General features: G+C 62.2%; 1 protein-coding gene across 2 annotated transcripts in view; it reads right to left on the reverse strand.

Annotated features, from left to right (window-relative positions):
- The window catches only part of MAP3K1 (mitogen-activated protein kinase kinase kinase 1), a 38,991-nt gene extending 25,948 nt beyond the window's left edge, over nucleotides 1–13,043 (reverse strand). For both annotated transcript variants that reach the window (XM_036408886.2, XM_045571651.1), the window contains exon 1: nucleotides 12,690–13,043. In XM_036408886.2, coding sequence (XP_036264779.1) covers nucleotides 12,690–13,027 — 338 coding nt within the window. In that variant the 5' untranslated portion in view covers nucleotides 13,028–13,043. The remainder of the gene's footprint in view (nucleotides 1–12,689) is intronic.
- Nucleotides 13,044–14,405: the final 1,362 nt, after the last annotated feature.

Here is a 14,405-nt window from a genome sequence, read left to right on the forward strand (position 1 = left end):
GACCACTTTAAATCAAAGCGCATCGTCGTCTTACTTGTTTTCATGAGCGTGCGTGTGAATATCCTCTTGACTTAGCATAACCTCTACTCAGTCACTGACCTTCGGCTGATGCTAACCTCAGAACCTCCGAGTTGGAAAATAGAAACAAAACTGGAAGTTAATCAATATGAATTTAGCCATTGCTGGTGCTCTGTGAACTGGATCTTCCGGTGCACCAAGAAGTTGTGGGTTCGAGTCCCGGTCAGCACATCCCCAGGCTCAGGGTCTCTGCTCAGGATGTGTGCAAAAAAAGACAGCCCATCGATGTTTCTCTCTCACATCAATCCTCCCTCTCTCTCTCTGCTTACATATCCTTGCGTGAGGCTCTAACAAGATAAAATGTGAGATGACCAGTTGCAGAAGCAAACCATGACAAAGAGGACCCGGGCCCTCCTGAGGCAGCTCTCGTGGGTTGAGACTCTGCAGGCCCACGTCCCCACGCAGGTTCAGGGACACCCCTTCCTAGGAGCAGCTGTCACAGACGGCTACCTCCAATCCCCCACTTGTCCCGGCCCCTCTAACTCAGTCTGGGGGTCGTCTTCCACCCCACGGGCAGGCGCACCCTGTTCTAAAGGCCTCAAGTGCCCACCCTTGGCTGGGTGGCCTCTGAGGGCAGCCATGGGCCCTGACTCCTGTCCCTGCCCTCGCAGAGCAGAGCTGGCAAAGGGAGCCTCCCCCTGGCACCCTCCCCCTGCCGCCTCCATCTCCCATTTCCTGTCTTCACTCTGACAGCCCTGGCCGTCTGCACTCACACAGGCTGCGAGGAGGCTCCAGGCAACTCAGTACCCACCACTGGTTCTCGGGAAACGCAGGGAGAAGCTGCGACTTCCCTGTGGCCAATGGGAACGGGCCCAGAAACTCCAGGGGGAGCGGCAGAACCACAACCTACATCCTGCTGGGAGCAAGGGGGCAGGGAAAGGGCCAGCTGTGGTGGGGAGAATGGGAGGGGCTGGCACCCACATCCAGGCTCCTTGGACCGGCCTCGTCCATCTGGGGGCGCACGGAACCCCCAAGAAGTAGGAAGAACAGGCACCTGGTTAGAATGTGGACTCTGCCCGGGCTGGGAGAGCAGAGTCGTGGCACTCAGGCTGAAGGCACAGGAGCAGCTGAGCACTGAAGTCCACGCAAATCAGGAATACAAGCTGGCGATGGGTCACGGGATCAGCTCTGCCGGTCCCCAGGGCCCTTCCCGTCACGGCACTTTGCTGAGGGGCCCAGCGCTCACCGGGAACGGAGCCGCGGTGCGCAGCAGCTTTCCCACCGTTCGGTGCTCAGACACGATGGCAAACATTCCTTAGGCAGAGGCCTGACTGTCTGTGACCACAGGCAATACCGAGTCACCGATCCCGAGGTGATGAGACCAACACCAAACTGCCCGTGTCAGCGTCACCTCTCGCTGCCGATCAGGGACGCCCCGCAGCTGCGAGATGGCCAGCGCGCTCCCAGGGCCACGAGGAAGCCGGCCCACACGCTCTTCCAGCACAGACCCTGTCAGCACCAAGGCCCTCACGGAGCAGCTGCCTGGGCCGCCACACTGTGCCTTCAGCATCCGTCCGACTGGCCAGGCGGCCCACGCTGACCCTTCAGAACGGAGCCGGGACAGCACTCAGTGACGACGGAAGAGGTGGAGAAGGCAGGGGCTGCAGGAGGGTGGACAGGGCCTTGGACAGCTTCGGCAGGGGCACCGGCGAGGCTGGTGGGAGCCCCCAGTGGGCCCCGAGCACGCCAGCGCACGCTTTGGTCACAATGCGGTCCCCACGAGAGCAGGAGTCCCTCTGTCATGGCTGGTACCCAGGGCCTGGCATGCAGCCAACACTTCCTCAGTTTGTTGAATGAATGTTTTGTTATACCATCAGCTACAATGATGAACTCAGAACGGCTATGGAGCATTTAGTAACCATGGAAACACCATCACAGGCTGCTCCCTGGCACTCAGGCCAGCCCTCCTGCATCAGGGTTTCAGGAGCTGCTCGCTACTTCACTGTGAACCCTCCTTCCCCACCTTCCAGCCTCGGGGCTTCTGCCATCTTCCTGCTCGAGGCTGCTGGCTGACCAACCTCAGCACCCCCCCCCCCCCCCCCCCCCCCACCCCGTGCGCCCTGTTCCCCGCCCCGTCCTGCTCTGGCCTCTCAAGGAGCATCTGTCACCCCTAAGGGAGTACCTGCTCCAACACGGGTACCCACACACCACCCGTGTGGAGACCATCTGCTGCCTGGCCTTCCAGTCCGGGACACGTGAAGACAATCCTCCCCTTGGACAAGGTCCCTCCCACCGTCCCGGCCCCTTGGGCTCCCCATGCTCCCTGCTCTCCAGGAAGCCCCAAGCCCTCCGAGGGCGGAGTCAGGGCCAACGAGAGGAACCTGCCTGCGGGTCAAGGGGTTCAAGGGCCCGAGAGATCCACAGCCACTCGTTCATCCCTCACCCTGGCATCAGGGGCTGCAGCTGGAGCTGGACGTGACAGCGTCAAACACGGGCTGACAGCACGTCCTCCCAGGGGCCGTCTCCACACGGAATGCCGGGAGGCTTCACAGGGGACAGTCGGTTCCAGGACTGACGGGATTGCGCTGGACTTGGGGGCAGGGCCTGACCTCTCTCAGGAGGACGTCCCCCAAACACTGTCCTGCCTCCTGTCCTTGCTTCCCCCGTGGCCACAGGGGCTGCCCTTGCTTCCTGCAAGTTTCCGTGAGACCGGCTGCCAGCACAGGCACCCGCAGCATGTCAGAGGCCACGCCACCCCACAGGCATGCTGCACGGGCAGCACGCGCTGTGTGAGACCAACGGGGCAGCAGACACAGCGCAGTGTAGTTAAGAAGGCGCACAGTGGGACATCAGACATGGTGAAGGGATGGAGCGGGTTTCATTTTACCCCGTGACCTCTCTGAGGTCAACTCAAAGGTCATCTCCTTTGTCTGCCAGGGGCCAGGTGGGGTCCTGCGGGTTGGGGGGAAGGCAGGTTGGGGGACCGCGGGTGAGGGAGACCACTGGTGAGGGGACCTTGGGTTGGGGGGACCGTGGCTGGGGGGACTGTGTCTTCTCTCAGAGCTAGAAGCTCCCTTAATCCTCAGGGAAGGTGCCTGCAGAACACACTGGGGGTGAGCATGTGCTGCCTTATGTGGGGAAGAGCAACATCAGTAAGTGAATGGCAGTCACCAGGCATAACTCTACACGAACGTCAGCCTCAGACTCGTATCTCCAAGGAAAAGGTCTCCTGAGACGCAGATTCTGAGCACATTTCTGTAGCAAGCTGCTCACTAGAGAAAAGCTGACTTCAGACACTGGTGGCTGCATCCTCTCACCAGAGCTCGGCCCGAAGTAAGAGGGAGGAGGGAGGAGGAGCAGGAAGTTCCCCAGCAAAAGCCTTTCTCTCAGAGGCTTGGCTGCCATCCGGACCCACCCCCGCTGGGCTGGCCCTGCTCTCCTGTCTCTGCTCCATTTAACTGGCCCAGCAGGCCCTCCTGCAGCGGAGAGAGCATGCACTGTCCACTCGGAAAACCGCCGATGACTCCTGGGTGCGCTGCCCGTTCACTGGTACGCGCGGGCAGCCAGCTCAGGTCACCGCAGCCGAGACTCAGATACGGGGCTCTGGTTCTCATCAGGAGCAGCGTCTGCTCCAAAGGCCTGCGAGGTCACGGAGCACCTCCTCCCCTCACTAGCCACCCATCTCCCCATTCCCAGAGGGAAAGTGGAGGTGCAGAGAGGCGAGGGCCCCCTGGGTCCAGGGCAGGAAGGGCTGGCGGGCTGACTCCCGGGCCTGCTCCTAACCACGTCACTGAGCTGTGTGCCGTTCCAAGGTGACCAGCCCAGCAGTGGAGCCGGTGCAGGACCAGGCGGGGCCGAGGGGCTGCCTGCACCCTGCCCTGTGGGTCCCAGGCAGCCCCGCACTCTGACTGCCCACACCCTCCGAGGCAGCCCTTCCCCGGGCCTCCTGACCCACTTCCAAGTGCCCTGTGGTTACCTGACAGGCGACAAAGGCTGCTTCTGTCCAGGGGACACCTGGGGCTGGCCAGTGCAGCAGGAAGCACTATGCTCGCTGACGAGCCCAGAGCCGACCCAGGAGGGTCCAGGCCGCCTGTCTCCTGTGCTCCACCTGCCCCCTGCACTCCACCACGGGGCTTCCTGGAGCAGCAGGCCTCCTCCAGGTCCCCTCACCCCTGCCATGCCCCTGCCCCTGCTCCGAGGCCCCGAAACTGCAGGCCCTTGCCACCTGCTGACCTCCCTAGAAAGGCTGGCCCAGCAGGCGGCCCTGAGCCCGGCACCATGGACCCCTGCCTCATGGACCCCTGCCTGCAGCCTTCACAGGCCTCCTCGTGGACCCGGCCCCCCTCTCAGTGCCCTCGGGAGCCGGGCCTCTGCCCGGTCTGCAGTGATGGCGGCTCTGACACTGGGCACCTACCTTGCATGTGCTCCTCTGACGGGAGAGATCAGAACCTCACACCTGAAGTGCTTTTTCCCATGACAGCACTCTGCTGGGCACCAATACCACCGCCCTGAGGCCAAGCTCTGGAATGTCAGCAACACGAGCAGGGAACCCACCTGCGTTATATTCAATGCAACACAGCGCAGCGGGGCCCACAGTGTTCCAGAGAGGAGCCCACTGAAGTCCTGGAGAAAAAGAAGGGCGAGTTGGGGAGTGATGGGGTGAGGGGGACCAAGGACAGTGAGGGGACCAAGCAAGTCTCTGCCCCTCACTACGAGGCGGGTCTCTGAGACCCATCAGAAAAATGAAAGCCCACCTCGTCCTTGAAACCCCAAGTCTAACAGCAGCGGAGGAAACCAGCTGCGAGGAAGTTGGAGCGAAGCTTCTAACACGCAGGGCGCCAGCGCCCAGCAGGGGAGAACGCACTCTCCGCGGGAGAGGACGCGCCTGGAGCGTCAGGACGAGGCGCAGCGATGCCCAGACCTGGGAAGCAGCAGGATGGAGCTGCCTTTGCCGCCAGGGAGCCGGGCCGGCCCCTCACCCGCGGCCCTCCACCAGAGCAACATGACCCGGCCGGCGTTTCCAGGCCACAGCCACGTGACCGCATCTCAGACGCGTGTCCTTTGACTCAGCAATTCCACCCCTGAATAGTTCACAGAACTAAACGCACAAACATATGAAAACAGACATGCAATGGCAGAATCCAAAGCCAAGAAGCAAACAATACAAATGTCTAAAACCAGGAAACTGGTTCATGAGCCGGCCATCCAGTGGACTACTATGCAGCCACGAAAAAGACACTCCACGCCCAACACGCAAACCACCCCCAAGGCCACGGAGACACTGCAGCTCCCCCAGGCCGCAGAGCACCCACCCCTTCGTTAGGGGTGAAGACACACATCTTAAAAGCAACCTCTGTGCTTTCAGGACTGAGCGATCGTCTGTGAAGATGTTTTATCCTGTGAATTCTGAATCCCACGTACAACGCCATGGGGGCGCGTTAAACCAGAGCAACTGAGACACGTTCTCAAAATTCAACGTAAACTTAGACGGAAACACGTTTTTCAGATACACTGACATCTACAGCAATCCAGCACACGTCACCCTTTAAGGCTCAATGGACGTCGTTTGATTGCGGAGGAGAGGGTAAAAACCAACAGAAATGCAGAAAGTAACAGATGTAGCCAGTTACTTTGAAGGAGAGAAAAAGGAATGTGAACCATTTGTCTCAAACATCCCTTCAGAGCGTGAAGACGCTAAATGCTCTTCAAGGAGCACCACACCGAACCAGAACCTGGAGGGACTCAGCCTCGCTGCCCGCCTCCCACCTCCCCACAAGTCAGTTCCTAAAGGAACCGCAGAGAATATGGCCACCGGACAAGCAACACTTTCCCACTGAACAACCCGGAGGCGTTTCTGACGCGGCACCGATGGCATGAAGCTCTAAGGACACTCCCACGCGTGTCCGCAAGGCACAGGAGCCGCTCTCGCATGCCAGCCAGGCGTTTGCTCCTCAAGGAGTGAAACGCTTTCTCGGCCCCAGCTTTCCGGCTCAGCTCGCCGGCTGCAGAAACGGGGCAACGCTGGAACGGGCCTCGGTGGCCCTTAAAAAAGCCGCACGCACACGGCATCTCACTCACCCACAGGAACCGGGTGCCCAGGAGGCAGTGCCGGCAGTGCCAGGTGGCCCCATCTGCAGGGAGGTGTCCTCTCTCCTGGCTCTCTCTGGGCCTCGCCCATGGCCAGTCCTTCTCATGGCTGCTGCTGGCTGCTGCCCCTCAGGGCGCTGCTCGCAGGCGGCAAGACCACCACCCTAAGGAGGTGTCCTCGAGGCTGAGCTGGGAGCCCAGGCCCAAGTGTAAAATCAGAGAACTTCAAAGCCAGGTCTGGTTACAGCCTCTGGCGGCCAGGGCTCCCTCCCCCGTGAAGCGGGGGGGGGCTGCAGGCTCAGTTACACCAGCCCTGGGCTCCCGGCTCCTCCAGGTCCCAGAACCGCATGCCGTGCTTGCCCAGCACACCCTTGCTTTTAAAAAATACATATTTTTACTGACATCAGAGAGGAAGGGAGAGGGAGAGAGAGAGAAACACCAATGACGAGAGAGGATCATGGATCACGCCCCACATTGGGGATCGAACCTGCAGTCCTGGCATGTGTCCTGACAGGGAATTGAACCCTGACTTTCTTGTTCATAGGTGGATGCTCAACCACTGAGCCACGCTGCTCAAGCGAAAATCTGTGCGTTAATGCCAATGCGAACTTCTATTTGTCCCAAGTGGAATGACTGTCAGAAGTTAATATATTTGGGGTAAAGCAGTGATTAGGACAAGAGTCCTAAATGTGGTCTGAAGTTTACACAACCTTCTGAGGACTTGACGGAAGGAATCATCACACTAACACACAGCTCCTTCTGGTGCCTATTCGTGTGCATGAACACACACACACACACACACACACACACAGCTCCCGGGGAGGTGCAGAATTCAATCCTCTCTGCCCTGCAGGTGACCCTGCAGCAGTGGCTGTTCCCTCCACACCCGGCTGCGCAGTCCACCCTCGCGGGAGGCACCAGCATGTCTAACAGCCAGGCCCTCCAGGGTCTGCCCACAGGAATCGACTGCCTAGGTTTTGCCGGGTAACCCGTCAGCGAGGGCCCCACTGGCGTGGAGCGAAGGGGAGAACAGCCAGCCCACAGGTGCACTGCCAGGCTGCCAACTCCTCCCCCCTCAGTCAGCAGGTATTTGCTGAGTGCTGCTGTGCCAGGTCTCCTGCCAGATGCTGGGTCCCACCCACCCACGGGCGCTGCCCCTCAGGCCTCCGTGTCTGGGAAAAGCGTGGGATAACTTGTAAGTCACAGCAGTGAGCTGAGATCAGGCTGACGAGAGCGGCTGGGGACTGGGTAGCGCTCCCAGGGGGCGTGGGCGTGCAATGGCCCAGTGGCCGGTGGTGTGGCTGAGTTTGAGGACCTGAAAGAGAGCCATTCTGTGGAGCTGGGGCGAGTGTGGGCGGAGCCTGGGGCCGGCAGGGGCCAGGCCGCAGACTCCACGCACGTCACAGTTCTCTGGGCTTTCCCAGTGGAAACACGGGGATTCTTTGACGTTAAATTATTCCATTTGCTAATTTTTAAAAACTTCATTTTCCAGAGGAAACTGTTTTTAAAAAAATACATTTTATTGATTTTTTTACAGAGAGAAGGAAAGAGGGATAGAGAGCTAGAAACGTCGATGAGAGAGAAACATCGACCAGCTGCCTCCTGCACACCCCCCACCGGGGATGTGCCTGCAACCAATGTACATGACCTTGACCGGAATCGAACCCAGGACCTTTCAGTCCACAGACCGACGCTCTACCACTGAGCCAAACCGGTTTTGGCCAGAAGAAACTTATAAGCAGATTTATTCTTGTGAACGGTCACTTTGGCTACATAACAGGGAGAGTGGACTGGACGGGCAGCAGGAGGCAGCGGGCAGGTCGCAGGCCACACGCCCTCGAGGCCCGGAAGCCTCCAGGGGGGCCATGCCCATCACAGGCCAAAGGCATTGCTGAGGCTGGGGGGGCGGAGGAGTTGACGAAGCCTGGGACCCCATTTGCTCACGTTCTCGTTGAGGAGGATGACGGGGCCAGAGGAAGGATGGTCAGGTCCACAGAGGGAGGGCCGTCCACCAGCCCAGACGCCAGACGCTTCCCAACTGCAGAGCCTGGACTCCCAGCACCAGACAGCTGGAGCATAGCTCTGGCCACTTGGTGACTAATCGACGTTACCGACTCCCACGTGCTAGACAGCAAGAGCTGACACCAAGCCGGCACCACAGCTCCTGAGCACAGGCCGCGCCTGGAGCGCGCGAGCAGACACGCACGGACTCACACCGGTGGGTCACTGTCACCTTCGGATCCACCGATTTTAAAGTGGCGCCTGGCACTGCTCCCCAGGCCAGACACCAGCTGGCGTCGGTGAGGACAGCGAGGACACCGAGGGCCGCTAGACCCGCCGGAAGGGACCACTCGGGCACTAACGGCGACCATCGCATCAGTCAGGAGTGAAGCCTCCGCCACCACCCAGCACCCTCTCTCCCTCCCTCCCTCCCTCGCCACACATCCCTCACCATCACGCTGACGTGTGCCAAGCAAGTTCACCCCTCACCGCGCCCACGCCCGCCTCCGAGAGGCCTGGGGTTCCTGAGGAGCTCCCAGGTGGCACCGTCCTTTCAGGAGGAGGGGCTTGAGGGGCCCCGAGAACCTCACAGCTCCTGACCCCAAACTCAATGCGGCTGGTGCTCAGGCCCCAGGACGGCTCCTCCTCCCCCACGGCCCCAGCCCCACGGCCACAAGCATGGAGCTCCTGTTGTTCCCAACCAGCAGAGCTGGTTTCTCGAAGGAAAGACAGGCTTAAAGCCAGCGATGGCCTGGCCGGCACTGAGCTTCTCGCTCCCCAGGCCGTTTTTACTTTTCCTTCCGAGTGCGTCCTGTGGACCTAAGAGCACAGGCAGGAGTGGCTGGAAATAACCTGGGACCCAGACTGCTCTTCCACCCCGTGGACATTAAGCCTTGGACCGCGCGTCCCAGGAACACGGGAGGCGAGAGGCAGAGCCAACGCCAGGGGACCAAAGGGAAGAACAATGCTCAGGCCCTCGAAACTAGCCTGGGGGGCCCAGGCCCTCAGAAGTCAGAGGGGCACTGTGTGGGCCGTGCGGTGAGATCCCAAGCACATGTGTGTAATCTGGAGTCCTATGTCACTGCACTGAACGTGGGGTTGTATGTAACACCTGTTCGCCTCAAGATCTACCCACAGGACTGGTCTATGGGATGCTCTCCCTCCCGCACGCCGATCGCGGCCTTGCAGGGGTAAATGCTGGCGAAGGGTCCGAGGCAGACCCGGGCAGCCCAGCCCAGGGACAGTCTCTCCTCGAGGTCACGCACGATGAATGCAGCAGGAGCGAGCCGTCTCCGCACTTGGGCTGGCTGCACTGCGGCTCGGCCAGGCTGCGGAGCGAGCGGGGCTGGCGCTGGCCTGCAGACAAACCTGCCAGCTTGTTCCGGGCCACTTCCGCCTTAGAGGCTCGCTAGTCTGGTTATTAATTTGAAAAAGAAACGGAGGCAGCAAAGAGCAGCGGAGAAAGGGGCCGTGTAGTCAGGACGTGCATGAACCCAGCTCGTCCGGTTGTGTGATGATGGCTTCATGATCGCACACGAATTCTGCCTCAGAAGCGAAATCAGATGCACCGGTGACGGTTATGGCGACAGGGAAGGCAACCACAGAAAAGGCATCTCCCCTCCCCTCCGGCCCCCAGTCCCAGCAGTGCTTCAGCTGCAGCCGCACCTGCTTCTGGCCCCGGAGGGGCCACTTGCTTTCAGCGTTCCTGATCCTCTCCCGTTTACAATCTTAAAGTATTCCTGAAGAACGTGGTTCATTCCTGATCCATTTTCTCCCATCCATCTCCCCATTCCCCTGCTCAGCGCCGTCCAACTTGGACTCAGGGTGTGAGGCAGCCAGGACTAGGACAACACGGAGCCCAGGGCAGACCTGGTCAGCTGGGCGTCCCAGGTGAGAGGCGGCTATAGCTCCAGGCGGTCACTTTCCCATGCCACCCCAGCTCCCTGCCGCCGCCACCACAGCCAAACGCCTCTCACCCGGAACGGGCGGCACCATGCCAAGGCTGCCCCGTTCTCCCCTCCGGGGACCGTCCTGGAAACGGCCTGGCCACCCTGTCTCTTGGGGAAGCTGGGCCAGCAGCCCTCAGACGCCAGGCAAGCTGCAGCTGGCCCTGCTCAGCGGGAGGCGAAGGGCACGCCTCTTTCCCTATGTGGCAACCTTCACGCCACAGGTCATAGGTCACAGGTCGGACGTGTCTGAGACCTGCGCCCTCGGCTCCAGGAGCCAGGAGCCAGGAGCCAGGCCTGTCTGCCCGGAGGGCTGCTCCCGCTCTCAGCGCCCAGCCCAGCAGAGCTGCTGTGCGCAGGAGCCAGGCAGGGAGGAATGCTGGCGAACCGGTCCCCTCGCCAGCATCAGATAGGAAAGGAAAACAGGAGCTGGCACCAACGCCAGCGCTCATCTTTCCCTTTCAGAACCATATTTAATAAGGTTAATTCTGAAGAACGCATTAATTCCCTCCCTGGTTCAAAACAGACCTCGGAGACCTACACAGCTACACAACACACACATTCATGGAAGCCTCACTTATGTAACTTTCTATTATCTAGGATCAACCAACATAATTAAAAATTTTACTTTTAGGTAGTAATGTTCCCATACCTCCTTTAGTAAAACAAAACAAAACAACACACACAAAAAAACCTTTAAATCACTACGTTGTATTTTTAGCCTTGCAAGAGTCTAACAGGAAGTGAAAGCTGAGTGCCAGGAGGTAGGAAGCAGCCTACGAAACAGCTTCAGTTTTAAACAAAAACCAACATTTACAAGCACAGACACCTCGTCTGCTCATTGGGCCAGCAAACTGATAGCCAGGCCTTTTTGTTACAAAAATAGGATGGAGTAATTATATCCACCAAACTCTCAACAGCCTGCTCGCTGGAGAGCAGCACTGTAATTTTTCTTCAAAGACAGCACACTGGAAGAAAAAGCCCCTAATTCTGCAAAATAAGGAAAAATTCCAAACCCTTGGGCGCCACTTACAGGCACAAAGCCTTCACTGACTTCGCTGCGACCCCGAGGATGAGGGGCAGACTGGAACCTTCTATTTTTAATACAAGCATTATTTGTGCAATTTATACTTCACAAATGCACTTTCTACACGTTCCATTTCTACATCCAAAGATGGACCACAGGAGGAAACTCTGGAATAAAATGTCACAGAACTCTCTCTAGACAGAAGGCTCCCAGACCCGGCTACTACTGCCACGTAAAAGCAGTTCCAAATCGCAGGATTTTCCTCCTGGAAGTATGAATGTGACTATTGTCAAGAAAATTGAAATGCAGAGTTCAAATGAGATTTTACTGAGCGGCTTACAATGAAAGTGTTTATACCAACAGACTCAAATGAATTTTAACTCTCTTGACAAGGAAACTGGGCTGGGGGCGGGGGGGGGGGGAGTCACTATTTCAAAAGCTGGAGAATCTTTTACCATAAAAAGTCTTCAGTTATGACATTGGGGGTGAATACACTAGCATTCTGGCCCGTGAAATTCACCCTTAAAAAACGATCATGCTGATAAGCCCATTATTTCACCTTCTTTGCAGAGAGAATGCTCCATAAACAAAGAGGGAAGACCTCGGTATGGATGCCGATGGCACACCGGGACCTCCCTCAGCCCGGATCCGCCAGCCCGGTTAGTCCCGCTCCGCGGAGCCAGCACGGAGGCTCGCCCCGCAGCTCGTCCCCAGCAGGTGCGGACATGGCGGAACGGGACCGAACCCGCACACGGTGGTCTCCTGCGAGCAGGGGGGTGACCACACTCGGGTTCCGTGTTTTCTCTGGAGCCTGTGGGCGGCCGGCTGCTTTCAGAATCGCTCTCCCGGGCTCGGGGCGCGGACAGGAAGCGCCGGCCGGTGCCCTTCCCTGGGCGCGCGGCGCGGGGTGACCGTGATTTCGGGGTCGGCGTGTGCGCGCGCGGACACCCTCCCAGGAAAACACGGCGTTTTTAACTCGCCAAGTTCTAAAGAAGTGCCAAATCACTCCGCACGTTAACCAAAACCAGCGCTTGTCCGGTGCGGTCCGGGAGCGCTGCGGGAAAGGTCAGAGCCGCTCGGGGAGGGGCGGCCGCACACGCCCGGACCGCGCGGTGCACACTCCGCGGAGACCATGGAGCGCGGGTGGCCCGCCCCACGGAGGGAAAGTCCCTGCACAGACAGGCGCCCGGCTAGACCCGCGGGGCGAGGTCCCCGTCCGGCGGCTGCCGGCCCGGGTCCCGGCCTCGCGGGGCGGCTGCGGGGGCAGGTGCCGCCGGGAGCGGACAGGCGGACACGCGGCCCGGAGCCAGGCGCGCAAACGGCCAGCCAGGCCGCCGCGGTCCTTGTGGTGCAGCCGCGTCCCCGGAGCAGCCGGCGCCGCGTCCGGAGCCGGGCCGGTCCCGGGCCGTGACAGGCGCCCCCGCGTCTGCCCGAGGCCGGGCCCGTGTCCGCCCAGCGCTCGCCAGTCCCGATCGCCGGCCTCCCGCGTCCCGGCGCCCCGGGACGGCGCCAGCTCGGCCGCGAACAATCACCGATCCCGACCCGGAGGGCGCGCACCCCGCAATCCGGCGCCCTTCCCCGCCCCGCGCCCCGTCCCGCCCGCGGCTCACCCGGCGGCAGCAGGCGGCGGCTCCGCGGGCTCGGTCCCGGCGGCGCTCGGGTCTCCGCGGTCCCCGGGCTCCGGGGCGTGGGCGCCGGCGCGGCCGGCGGCTCCGGGCGGCGGCGGCTCGGGCACCGGCAGAGCAGCGCTGCCGCCCGCGGGCTCGGGCGCGGGGGACGGGGACCGGGGCGGGGCCGGCGGCGGGTCCAGCTCCACGCTCCGCACCTTGCGCAGCTGCCGCCGCCGCCAGTCCGCGCCCCGCGCCCCGCCCGCCTGCAGGGACCCTCCGCCCGCCTCCGCGCCCGCCAGTCCCGACGACGACGAGCGAGTCCCCGCCGCCGCCGCCATTTTCTGTAGCGGCCGCGTCCGCCAGGCGGAGGGCGGGGCGGAGCGGGCCGAGGCCTCTGCGCAGGCGCGGCGGAGCGGCCCGGCCGGACGCAGGCGCGCGGGGCGGGGCTACGGGGCGGGGGCGGGCCCGGGGTGGGCGGGGCCCCAGGGGGCACGGGCCGCAGGTGGAGGGGACGCCGTGCGCGCCGCCGCCGGAGGGTCCCCGCCACGGGGCTGTGCGCGGGCCGGTGCGCGGTGCGCTGGGGCCGCCGGCGACGTTCCCCTTCGCCGTCCGCCCGGGGCGTCGGGGAGCCGCGGGGACCAGCCCTTCTCCCCCCAGACGGGACCGGAGCCCCGCCGCCCCCTGCGGACACAGAAACGCGTGTTTGTTTCTAAAGCTCCGAGCCCCGCCCCCGCCCCGCCCGGTGCCGCCAACAGACTTCCGGGCCGGGACCTGGGACCCGCCCGCCCCGGGCGCGGAGACACCTGACCGGTGCGCGCGGCGCCGCGGAGGGGAGGGGGAGGGGCTCCGGGCGCCTCGGCCCGGTCACCTCCCCCGCCCCGCCCCCGGGCCCTCCGCCAGCCGGGGGTGGGGGGCCGGGAGCGCGGGTGCCGGCGGTGGGTCCCACCGGGACCGGTTCCTGGTTTCCACCTTCTTGGGGCGCGTGGAGCCGCCGCGTAACGTTTCCGGCCCCCCCCCCCCGCCCCGGGAAACCTGCGGCCACCCCTCCCGCCGGGACTCCCGCGGAACCCAGACGGCGGGGCGGTCCCCCTGAGCGGGGGTGGGTGGGCGCCCGGGCCTGTCGGGTCAAAGAGCGGCAGGTCCCCGGCGTGGACGGGACCGAGGGCCGGCCCCCGGGGTCCTGACCGCCGGCTCCCAGGCCAGCCTGCGTCTGAGCCTCCGGCCCCTGCAGCGGCACCTGGGCGTGAGTCCGGCGGGACGTCCGGAAGTTCGGACAAATCCGCTAAAGTCCTGGTCGGCGTCCGCCTGGCCACGTGCGGCCTCCGGGCGAAGGGCGGTCTGCCCGGGCCGCGCCCCACGCCGCCCGGAGAGGACCCGGCCCTCCTGCTCCGATCTGATCCCTGATCCCTGCTCCTCCTGCTCCGATCTGATCCCTGATCCCCGCTCCTCCTGCTCCGATCTGATCCCTGATCCCCGCTCCTCCTGCTCCGATCTGATCCCTGATCCCCGCTCCTCCTGCTCCGATCTGATCCCTGATCCCCCGCTCCTCCTGCTCCGATCTGATCCCTGATCCCCGCTCCTCCTGCTCCGATCTGATCCCTGATCCCCGCTCCTCCTGCTCCAGTCTGATCCCTGATCCCCGGCTCCTCCTGCTCCATGGAAGCGCCTGCCCAGGGCGGGCGGGTGGCGGTGTCTCCAGCCTGGCGCCGCGGACGG

Source organism: Pipistrellus kuhlii, unplaced genomic scaffold (genome assembly GCF_014108245.1).
Source record: "Pipistrellus kuhlii isolate mPipKuh1 unplaced genomic scaffold, mPipKuh1.p scaffold_m20_p_4, whole genome shotgun sequence".
NCBI classification, from domain to species: Eukaryota; Metazoa; Chordata; class Mammalia; order Chiroptera; family Vespertilionidae; genus Pipistrellus; species Pipistrellus kuhlii.